This window comes from Meleagris gallopavo, chromosome 1 (genome assembly GCF_905368555.1).
Source record: "Meleagris gallopavo chromosome 1, MGAL_WU_HG_1.1, whole genome shotgun sequence".
In the NCBI taxonomy this organism is placed as follows: Eukaryota; Metazoa; Chordata; class Aves; order Galliformes; family Phasianidae; genus Meleagris; species Meleagris gallopavo.
In genome coordinates, this window is record NC_139404.1 from 28,510,870 (window position 1) to 28,523,607 (window position 12,738).

The 12,738-nt window shown below is 35.9% G+C and overlaps 1 protein-coding gene across 1 annotated transcript in view; it reads left to right on the forward strand.

Moving 5' to 3' along the window:
• CNTN1 (contactin 1) overlaps positions 1 to 12,738 on the forward strand; it is a 240,770-nt gene that overhangs the window by 157,842 nt on the left and 70,190 nt on the right. The window contains exon 5 of the mRNA XM_085219578.1: positions 10,346 to 10,493. Coding sequence (XP_085075704.1) covers positions 10,346 to 10,493 — 148 coding nt within the window. The remainder of the gene's footprint in view (positions 1 to 10,345; positions 10,494 to 12,738) is intronic.

The window sequence follows — 12,738 nt, forward strand, 5'->3', positions numbered from 1 at the left end:
CCAAGGTAGTCAGTTGAAGACTAATGATAAGCATACATACTCTTACTTAATAGTCCAGTAATCCAGTTCTAGACCTTGCAAATTTTAATCAGCAGAGATAAGAGAAAGCAGGGAGACACCAGCTTATGTCTTGCCTTCACAGGATGGCATCACCTCCCAGTGATATCATCTCCCAATCTCCTCTATCAAGCTGGAAAAATTTGCTCCCAGGCCAAGTCTTCAGCCAGAAAAAATTCCTGGGCCTCCCCACTTGAGAGCAAATAGCTCCAAAGAAATGCTTTTGAATGTAAAACTGCCCACAAAGTGTTGTAGATTGTGTTATGTTGATTGGAGACAATACGTTCATAAGCAGTCTCAGACAGTGTGTGTGAGAATGTTAAAGATGGAAGTGATTCTCCTGCCTTTTCAGTCCAGATAAGTAGAGGTAGCCTTCCCCAAGACAATTTTGTCTAGTATGAAGTGAGACTATTCAAGTGGTTACTTTTTCTGTTTTGAGTGCTGACTGGCTCTTGGTGATTGATCTTCCTCTAACATTTTTCTGGCTGGTGCCTCCATCAGCATAACAGAGTCTTCTAGATGATTAAATGCTTCGTCATGAGTTTTTTCTACATTAGCATTTTATTGCCTTAGCATATTAGCTTCCCATGAAGGCTAAGTGTAACTTATCCCACCACAAACCTTAGAATATATAAAGCTTGGATTTTTAATATAACAGTAGGTTCAAATACGTGTTATGAACTGAGTTGAAATCTACATAATTTAAAACTTTCAGCCATGTCAGATGATGTTATTCACAATCCTAAAGACAGATATAGGTTTATTTGTTTTTTTTTTTTTCTGTAAAATATGAAATGGACAAACACACTTAATACTGATTTATCATGTCTGCCATGTCACTGCTTGGGTCTTAGAAAACCATTTAATGCTACTGCAGGGTTTTTTGACATTTGTAGATAAATAATCACGGTGTACTTTGGGATCATAATGATCCGAAACCTGAAAGTGCTCTGTTTGCCTTCCCACTAGCCTGGTAGAGATATTTAGTCTGATTCCCAGGTCAGCTTGGACCCAAGCACGAGCTTCTTGTGTACTAGTAGGTGCTCTTTTCTGTGACATTGAAAACAGTATGGAATATGCTTCTAAATATCAAATGGTTTCCAAGCTTTCAGTGATGATGTAGAACTTGATGGGTTAGTGATAGTTAAGGTAATGAATGAGTCCATGGTTCTTCTGTTCAGTAGTTGTTAACACTCAAGGTTAATCCAGCCGTGTGCTGTGTCAGCAGACCTTTGTCCCTCTCTCATGTGAAAATATGTAACAGGATACAACAGTGTCAGATAGATCAATACTGAGGATAGTGATACTGAATGTCTGTCTCAAGCAGACACACTTAGCAATGGTAAATGACAGAGAAATAGAGAAGAGTACAGGAAGCAGGAGCAGAAGAAGATCCTCAGTGGACTGACAAAATAAAATGGTATTGAAAATAATTTTATGATGGCTAGCAGTGGGAACAACGCAATTTCACACATTATAGTGTCTTTCTGACATTGACTTCTTGAAAACTTTTTACTGTGATTTCTTACGTTACATCACGATTTATGTTGTTTTTAGAATCAAGTTGATTTTCATCCAGCACAGGACTTGAGCACGTGCTTAACATTGCATTCAAAAGTAATCTTGTTTAATTGGATCTACTTATGTTCTTAAGTTTTGTGATGAATCAGGTGCCTGAAATAATACGAGACTTTTAATGAACTTTCAATGCTGTCTCATTATTATTTGCCTTAAGCAAGCAATAATATCATTTTAGCCTTTCTAAAGATGATCTTAAAGATCTTAATGTTTCCAGAGGAAGCTCTTATCCATTAATAGAACTGTTACCATCCTTTATTGAAAATCTATTTTCCTGACCATTGAATTATTAGGCATTTATCCATCAAAAAACTACCTGCCAACCTTTTTACAATTACCTTTGAAATGAAATGTTTTATGCACAGATATTTCTGAAGGAAAAATCCTTTTTTTTTTTTTTTTTTTTTTACATCTTTGCTTTTGTAAAGCAAAATGATAGCTTGTTTGCTCTAGCATGCAATCTGTACATCTTGAAAAGCATTCAAATCTTTATCCCTTTATTTTTCAGCACTGCCTTCTAGTACATTGAATTTTGGTTTTCTGGTCTTGGAGTCTGAGTTTTTTGTACTGTGCAATTGCAGTAAAGAAAAGCATTTGCAGAAGTGTTTGCAGGATTTGGGCCTTAGGATACTTTCACTGTAGTTTCTGAACACAAGCATTCATAGTTATTTATAGCACCACGTGTTTTACTACTAGCCTTTCATTGCATTTCAGCAATCTATCATTTCCTTTGTTGGTTTATTTTACATAAGTTACTGTATGCACTAATCTTTTCCTGTTTGACATGCAAGTTGTTCTACTGAGTAAATCACCTTTTCAGTGGTGTCAGATCTGGGAGCATTTCCAGAAGCCTGAGTGCCCTAAGTACAGTTAAGTGAACGCATGCTCCATTTTGCTTAATTGACTGTTTCCTCTGTTAAGAACTAGTTACTTCTCTGGGGGTTTTTTGTGTTTTATTTTAAGGATTTAGCAAGATTAAAGATACACTAGAGCAACTGAGGCAAATATACAAATGGACATCCATTAAAAATATCTTGCTATTACAGAATGAGAGTCATTTGGGTAAAGTGACTTAATCTTATACTTAATGTCACGTTTAGTGTATTTGCCTATTTAATATCCACATAGCTACATATCTACCATTTCTGATTAATTAGTTTAAATACATAACATTTTTAAAAGTTGTGTAATGATACTGTGTATCACCCATGACAGTTCTGTTCTAAAGGGAAATGTGAGTCACTTTTGTACATTCTGGAAAGATAAAGCATAAATAACTGTAAACAAGGATGAAGTTAAAAAAATATATTTTTACTCTTCAGTGAATTTTTTGCAGCTTCTGTGTGGAATATAGATTATCACTGCCATGTAAGGCAACGTGAAAAAGCATATCTTGTAAAAAAATGTGGAAAATGAAGACATAATGGTAATCTTTCAGAGATTTATCAAATTACAAAAGAGATAAAATGTTAATTTATAACATTATTTGCTTATTATCATACTAATTGCAAGAAGACATGAAGGTAAACAGATGCTTAACATGATTTATTGGCCTCTCTTTGAATGAGAGACATGCAAGGAAGTCTAACAGTAACATTTCAGTATATATTGAGAATTTTCTGCTTTCTACTTTTTTTGTATTCAAATTGAGCAGAGAATTGATGGCACAGAATGTGAGAATGGGTATATTGCTTGGGCACGCAGAATTCTGTATAAATAAGTTACTGAACAAAGAAAAATGTCAGGAATTACCCATTTCGGATTTCCTCCAAAGTAAACTATCAGTTAGAAAGTAGCTTCCTGCGTACTTGTGGCAACTGTCTCAAAGCAGAAGAAAACAGATAATTTGAGTGATGGTGGCTGTTAAACGTTAACTGTAAAATAATGTTATTATTATGGGCTCTGCATCTACCACTAAACAGAGTGGTCTTCATTTCCCATTTTCCAGATTTCCTTCCATGTGAAACAGAAGTCATTATTAAGACTATCAGCTTTTTGATACCCTTCATGTTTTATTTATATCATCCTTATTATTCCCTTTGCTAAAAGTATCAACGAAAACCCGAGGCTGCTTAACTGCAGGCAGTCTGCTGTACTTGAGCTTGCTCCTTTAACTGCCATGGAAGACAATGCGCCAGAGGCTAATTCTCATCTCATCAGAAAGCTGCTAAATCTCTGAAACTATCCAAGTGTGGAACTGGCAGAGAGGAAAAAAATGATTGAACCTAGAATGAGTTGTTAAAAATTGTTGGTGGGGAGTCTGACTCAGTTAAGCGCAGTACCACAGCAGGTGTAGGGCCTTTTCACCAGCTGCTGTGCCAGATGCTGAGGGTTGCAATTTTCTCAGGCCTGTGAAGCATGATGAGGTTGCTGCAGCAGGTTGTCACAGACAGTATATTTCTATGGAGAAATTGTTTGTGTATAGAAAACTGGCTTGTGCTTGGCAGACTTCAGATTTCTAGGATCTCTCAATTTTGTGACTAACTGAAGGTACTAACTTCTGTCCATTGCTATATCTGTGATTCAGGGGAAGCGGTAGCCTGGGCCCATCTCTCTCTCATTCCCTGAGTTGGAATTCTGGCAGTTACATCTCTCTGATTAACAAACGCTGCCTGATATGCTGAAGCAGCTTTCACAGAGCACAGTGTGAAACAGTGCAGTCCCCTCTAGCTCTGCAAAAGGAAGAAAAGATTGTGTGGGCCAAATTTCCTTTTTTTTTCTGGTTTAAATTTTAAAATAGAAAGTTGCTGAGCTTCTCTCTTCAGCTTCACTCAAGCTATTTTGTCATATCTAGTGTCCTATTTAATCCAGAAAGTAAATTCTTCATTAGAAATAGTTATAGGAAAGCCCTGTGGACTTCCTACACACTCAGTCCCATGGAGAGAGATACCCTGACGTACAGTAATTTTACCCCAAAGGACTTCATAGATTAAAGCTTTACTTCAAAATGTATTAGTTAGAGATCCAAATGCAGTAACTGTGCTGGCAATAAGTGGTACTCAGAGGTACTGTTCACACACAAAAAAGGAATGTTAGGGTCTGATAAAATATCTGGTAAATTATCTATTATAATAATCTGTTACATATCTCTGAATTTACATTCCTGTAAATATTGAGAAGATCACTATTACAATTACAAAAACACACAACATTTCTGTGTAAGGTTTGTGGAAAAAAATAATTTTTATGTGGCTTCCACGAGAATTTATTAGTATTAAATTTTGCTAAGGAGGAACAGATACACTGTTACATCTTAGAACATGTGATGGTGTAAGGACAATGTTAACTCTTCATGGTTGACCTCCCCATGTTCTTTGGGAGTCTGAGCCCTGCAGAACAAATAAGAAGCAGAAAGTATAGTTGCACTTATGGTGCTGCACTGGAGTGGAAGAACAATCTCTTTAGGGTAAGGACTTCTTTTCTTAGTGCAATATCACTGTGCTCCCTGACCTTCCACTGAGGTTTATTTATGCAGCTGCAAGACAAGTGAAACTAATTATATAAAAACAGGCCCCTTATCAGGTGTGGGAGCTCCAGGAGAAGGCTTTAATTTTGGGTTTGGTGCCAGTAGCCTCACCTAGGAGACTTCAGGTCACATTTCACAATTGAATTAATAAAACCAGACTCTGGAAAAATTCATATGACTTTGTTTTAACTTTCTATGTGCTAGGTACATGATACAAATTTCATCTTTCTCTGTGGTTCATAAAGAGGGGATGGGATTAATTACCTGCTTGAAGTGCTTGTTTAAGCCCTCTAAAGAGAACTGATACATGACTATTTTGAATGAAATCCTTAACTTTTAAAATTACATGAGATAAATCCACAATGTCAAGAGCCTCGCTCTGAATTTACTACCGTACACAAGAAAGTAGACTGAGTAAGAAAGAAAGATAAAAGAAGGATAGCTATTCTTGCTATCTCTTCATTTATTAAACTTTATCGCTCCTCGCTATCATCTCATTAAGGCTTGAGATACAGATGCACTGCAAACCCAGACTATCTATAAGAATGCCTTTTGAAGCATTTTATATTCCTCACCGCACAGCTTGTAAAATACTTCCTAAAAATAAGAATGATGTGAGCAATCTGTATCTGAAAATGGATAAGAGAAAAGTAAACAATTAGGTTTTATCTACTTTTCTGTATTGGAAAAAATAAGCCCATGAACTGCTGTTTTCTTCTGTGAAATAAACAACTTTACAATGGTTTTTAATTAACTATATATATTAACTTTCTTGTCTGATTGTGCTCACAGTAATTTATAATTGTAAGGAGCTTTGCTTCATGACATTGTAGAATCATGGAATCGTAGAATTCTTATATGGTTATCCTTAATCTATGAGCAAAATGGATTTTCAGAATTGGATCCTCGAAAGGCTGAAGTAGCTGATAATAAACTGTCTTGCCTGAAAGAGATTTGGATGGTCTCTCTCAACAGAAAAATTATTTGCTCAAACCTCCAACCCACTGAAGTTGATGGTTTGAGTCCAAGATTATGTAATGTTTATGATAACAAGTTAGCATAGTTTCATAATGCTATGTGGAATGTAAATATTACCTTTATGTTTAAGGGCTTCCACTGGATATGGAGAACAAGATGAGTGGTTGTGTATGAATGCTTTTGATGTATTTTTTTCCTTTAATATTTCATACTAATAAGAGGAAATACTCAAGAAACAGATAAAACATGAGAAGATGAAACAGATCTAACGTAAGAACTTTCAGTAAAATTAGAAACTTGAAGATCTTTAGGTATTAAAATTTAGATATTTTAAAAAAGTTTTCATACTTCAGGCTTCAGTAATGGAGTAGAAATGCTAAAAATTATGAAGCCTTACATGTGCAGTTTTTAGAATCAGTCAAAAAGGCATCTTTTGGGATGATTTAGTATGCTAAGTTTGGTAGGATCTACCTAGATCACATAGAATCACCAGGTAATCAGTCATCCTTTTAAAAAAATTTTGTAATAAAAGAAAAAGTGAGTTATTTGCTGTTTTTAAAAAGATTAAAATTCATGTATTTGGGAAAGTCAAACATGGGAAAAATGAAGGGGATGTTGCTCTGAATATGATGCGCATCTTGCATCAGATCTAGAACAGACATGGAAAATCTAGCTGATTAGAAATAACAATAAAATGCTTTGTCTTAAGGAGGATAATACAAAAAAAAGGATAAAACAAAAAAAAAAAAACCATCACTGATAAGAATTTTTCTGAACTAATACAACAATTCAACTATTAAAACATTATTTGTTCAGATCAGTCTTTTTCAGATACTGCTCTAAAGAATTGCGTGAAGGAGAAGTTAAGAAGAAAGAAGCTGAATTCTGCTGTACATTTGTGTGCAAGCTAGCTCTGCTCACTCTTTCCTAGGAAATGAGAATTTCCTACACTTTTCCCCTTAACACTGCCCACATTTCTGCCTATAAATTGTGTCTGTATTTTGATTTCTACACAGGCCAGTGTTTTCCTAGTACCTGATAAATACCTTTTTGTCTGTTTCCTCTCTTTTCCTCTGATTTCCTTCCCTCTTGTATCCTAAGCAGTTCTGTAGTTATGCCTCTTCTGAAACATTATTTCTTTTCTTTATGCTAATATAAAGGCAGCCCAAGATCATTTTATCACTCACACAAAACAACCACAGGCCCAACACTTGCATCCTCCATTTCTCAAACTAAACCAAGCTTCATCTCTGGGATGCTCTTACCTTGAATCTTCTTAGGCTCGTAATTCACAAATCTCAAAGTCAGGTGGCCATACTTTTCCCCATCCACACTCAACCTTCTTTCAATTTGCAGTGGGTGCATATAAGGGCAAGAAATGACCCAGAATGGAACCCAGAAAGCTAGAAATAAATAGATGTCCACTCCCTTTAATTTTATCAGCTTCTTCAGTAGTCAGTTGAGCATAAGGAATGTTGCATAAAGGGCTAGAGGGAAAATGGCAGCTGGAGAGTATTGCTTGGAGGAATGTTAAAGGGCTGCCTACCAGCAGCATTGTTACTTACACAGGATCCATGATCTAATGCATTGAGTAGTTTTTTTTCTTGCTCTTCACCGAGACTACTAAGTATTTCTTAACCCTGTTGAAAATTCTGATTCATGTTTGCAGAATTTACTGAACAGTGCCTTGGATAGTGAGAACTGGGTGACATCTTTTGCTCTAATTTGAAGTATAAATCAGAATAAATTTGCTTAGAAAATAGGGTAGTAAGTGTCCTTGAGAGGTCACGTAGTCCATTCGCTTGTTCTAAAGCAGGATCGGAACAGAGACAATTTACTTCTCATCTCGTTTATCTAGTGCATCCATTCCCTTTTTCTTTTCTCTGCTTCTACTTCTGCACTCTTTCTTGTAAGCACAATGTCAATCAACTAATCTTTTCTCATCCTCTTTGTGTGCACTTCTTCAGTCCCCAAATACCATTACATAGTCATGTTTCTCCACTAAAGTGTGAAAATTTGTTGCTGTTCTTTTCACAAACTCCTTCTTTTCCTTTTTCTCCCCAGTGCTACTTGCATATTATTGACCGAACTCAGATGAAGGGCTTATTGGTTGCCCCACGTGACGTGCAGTCTGCTCATCTTGTTCCACTCAGCCAGACATCTGAAACTCAATTCATAATAGATGGCAGCAGAAGTGCCATTATAAAGCATATTTAATAGGTATAAGAAACAGACATTCACTCACTATAATTAATAGTGTTGGTAGCATTAAAAATGCATGCCATGAAATGCCTAAATGGTCTGTAACACCATTTGAATCCTAAGGTGGAAACAGTCAGCTGCATTTGATATGACTATTCGCTGCTAGAGGCCATTGTTATTCTATATTCATACTTAAGGTCTGCACAGAAAGTGCTGTCAGGTCTGTGGCTCAGTCATTCAAGGCTCTGAGCAAATACGCTATTTCTGCCTTTGCAGTCTGAATGGTCTTCTTTTGATCTAGTAATACATAGATTTTTTTGTAGTGTTGTGCTCTAAAATATCAAGGAAAGCAGGCCATTTTTCAAAAGCTCTTCTTCCTTTCCAGTTGCTTTTCTTTCATTCTTTTAAAGACTTATCTTCTCATTAGATGAATTCATTTCAAAAATGAAGTTGCCTGACAATCACAGCGTAGGAGTGCCTTTTGGATCTATTCCTGTGCCCAAGGGAAATGATGATTATTTTCATTCAAACTTGAACTAGAAAGTTGGAAGTTAATGTTTATCCTCTTGTAAACAATTTTCTCCTAGTTCTGTAAAATGTGTATCTATGAATGTGGATTTTAGAAACAATGAAATACTTACATTAGGATTGTTAAACGCATATATGATATTTTAATACTGACAATTTGCATTACTTAGTTATATAGGTAAACTCTACCTTCTATTTTATAAGAACTGCCTAATTTCATGCAAAAAGTTTTAAAAACAAAGGTAAGAATATTAAGAGGATAAGTACAGAATTATAATTTTATTTAGGGACTTTCATCTTTTACATCACATTTTTAAATGTAGCATTACAAGACATACTGCATTTTGTATACACTACACAGATACTGCTGCAAAATGGTAGGGTTTCTCCATCCTTAATAATTGATTTGGGAAATTTTTAAGCTAACAATATTCGATCAGTTCTAAAGATCATTATAGGAAAAGGATATTTGGTTCCTTAATCTTACAAGGATTTTGTCATCATCTTCCAGAAGGCATCTCTAGGAATCGACAAAGGTCTAAACATGAATGGAAAGCGAACCTGGTAGTGGACACGTACTATTTGCATATTTGCCACTTTCACAGAAAAATTAAAAAAGAAGTAAACAAACAAACAAACAAAAAGAGCACAGTTACATCGTGGATTTGCCAAGCAAAATTTTTCCAGACTTTTCCACCTTTCCTCCTAGTCTTGCTTTTGCAGACCCCAAAGAACAGCAACCTTATGCATTTGGAAGAGATAAGAAGAAGGGAATGCAGCAGGGAGAAGCCGAACCTGCAACCATTGTAACAGCATCAGCAAATGGAGGATAAAGATAAAAAAAAACATTAGTTTGTTTCCAAATCTGTTTGATTTTCAGTTCACCTTTAACTGCTTGTTTTGACAACTGTAGATTACTTCATGCGTGAGACTTCCTTTTATTTTATTTTATTTTAGTGGGAAGAGCGTTAACATATATACATATGTGAGCTTGGAAAGAAGGGCAGAACCATGTTCTGGAAACAATGCAATTCTCAACAGTGATCTCCAGTATTAGTTTTTATTTGTCTAGTGCTATAAAGATTATTTCTGAATATATAGGACAACTGGAGCTGTTTAGGTTGTAAGATAATGAACAGTTAATATTTAAACTGTGGTTTTCTATCTGGACCTATTTTATGAGAATTTGTTGGCCTCTGTGAGATAAAGTGGTCTTACCTGCATTTCTGAAGGACATATCTTCAATTCATAATTATCTTCATCAAGTCTCGCGTAAACTGTGAAAAATAATTAATCATGTCAGCAGAGAATGCAAAGAAGGTAGTTATACAGGAATGTAGTTTAAACTACTCTCACTCTCAGAGGACAGTGGAGGAAGGTCAGCACTATTATCCTTACTGTTCTAGTTTTCCTGATGCAAATGAAAGTTGATTTTGCTGGGCTTGCTATTTAGCTGTATTCACATTTTGAATACGGTAGGTCTGTTGTAAATTCCTATTCAGTTTAGCTACTAACAAATAATTTATTAATTTTCAGACTCTACCCATTTTTCAGAGGAAGGAAACAAAGGTTATGGACCCGTTTTTGAGGAGCAACCAATTGATACCATCTATCCAGAAGAATCTTCAGATGGACAAGTTTCAATGAACTGCAGGGCTCGAGCTGTTCCTTTTCCTACTTACAAGTAACCTCTCCTGATTTGATTGTTACATCTTACTGTGTATTTTACTCAATGAATGGTTCAGGTTTTGATGTTAAATGATCGTCTTATCAGGAAAAAAAAATGGTAGACTTGCTGTTTTGGGGTAAGAATCAACCTGGATTAAAGTGACTAGAAATGTCTAGATAGTTTTGAAAATACTACATTCCTGTTAAATGGTTTTGGCTTTTGAAAGGAATACTGATCCAGACACAAAAGATGAAAAAGTGACCTTTAAGAAAAGCTTCAGAAGCTTTCTATGCTAGGTTAGGAATGGCTGAGGTTCAAGTTCTTGTTCTTCTTAGATCAAAATAGGTTTTTGATCCCATTTTACTCTGAAAAAAGAAGGACTGGTATTGAGCCTGAGTATCTTATGTTGCTTCTGCCATCACCATGTTGAAAAGTGATGCTCATGAATGTAACAGATTCACACATATAACCTCTTTCATGACAAGTATGTTTTTAGTAACAGAGCAGTTATTTTTCATTGTGAGATCTCATGTGAGTTTATTGTCTATTACCTTCTCTGTACATACAACAAAATGTGCTTATGATTATCATTATTCTGACTAATTTACATTCTAGTCATGGGCAGATCAAACTAAGGGCAGATACAATTTCTTGTCAGCAAAATATTTCCATTTCATTAAATTATCCTATGATCTGCACCAATATTTGTCTCCCCGGAATTAACTCAGTCTTCTAAGACAGAAAAACACAGTTAAGATTGCTATCTACTCACACAGATCTACCTGAGAGTAAAGATAACTGTAATACTGCTTTTGAATCTCATCTCTAGCTCTGATAGCATAAGTTTTTTCCACGTGGCATTTTGCTATTTCAATTCTTTGTTTTCCCTGTGCTTGGAAAGATCTGGAGCCATGTAGCAGAGTGGAGATTCAGATTCAGAACCTGTCAGATATACATAGCCATCACATTCAATTCACCCAGCCTACTCTACACCCTGCCTACAAATGTAAGCAGCATAGCATATAGAGAATGATTATAAGCTCTACCTAAATTTGAGAGTCCTTCCTTAAAGGAATAAAGTCACTCTAGAAACATTATCTTGCATCTGTAGTGCTCTTCCATCTAGAACCACAGCATAATACACGGAATAGGTGTTGCAAGAGACCTGGAAGGATCACTGACACCCAACTTCTGGCTCCACAGTAGATCATGCAGAATTGAAACCCTGGCAGCCTTCGTGCTGTGACCGCTGCCCTGGGCAGTGTGTTCCAGTGCCCGACAACTCTCTGGTGAAGACCTTTTTCCTGATACCCAACCTGACCCTCCCTTGATGCATTTTCATGAATGATATATGCTATCCATGTGAGAAGTCCAACAGAACCTAGTGAAACTATTCATGTGAAAACAGTTGTTTTGATTTTTAAATTAATAAATTCAGAAGAAAGCAATTTTCCATGTTTTGTTTTTATTCTTACAGCTCCCAGCTGCACATTTTATGCAATGCTTTTCTGATCTTATTCAGTGCAGCATAAGCTGTGCTCCTGACAATTATTCCTAGATATTTCTGGACAAAATGGTTATTATTCGTAATACAGACATGTAATATATCTCAAAAGATTGAACAAGGATGCCCGTAAGATCCTAGTAAAGCTAAATAGTATTTATTGCAGGTTGTAAGTCCTGCCTTTTGTTTCCTTGCTTTGCCTTCCTTCCTGTTTCTTTTCTTTCTTTCTTTCTTTCTTTAATTCTTTATTTCTTTTGTTGTTGGTGGTGGTAAAGCCACTTTTATTATTACTTTCTTCTATGACAATTCTGATTTCATGTTACAAACGATTATTTTGTTTTTTGATGCAGCATTTTAATCAGGAAGAAACATGTAATATATGTACTCTCAGTCTGAAAAAGCAATGCTTGTTTTTAGCCTAGTACAAAAATCTGATTTACACTGCAAGACTTTTATGATTATTAAATGTATTTGAGTTGCATCTTTCCTTTTTGTGCTCAGAAAAAGTGTATTTCCTTTCGAAGAAGGTTATGTGCCCCCCCTGGTGGGCATAGTAATGAGAGTCAGACTTCATTGATAGCTCCTCTCATAGTTTGTGAAGGGAAGTTACAGCAGTTGAGGAAAACACACTGTAGAGTTTTACAAGGACTAAGATGGGAGTGTCTGGCAATTTTCTGAATGTAGGAAGCAGCTCTTAAATCAGTTGTGCCACTGTCATTGCACTGACTTCACTGGCAGTTCAGGCTTTATGAAACA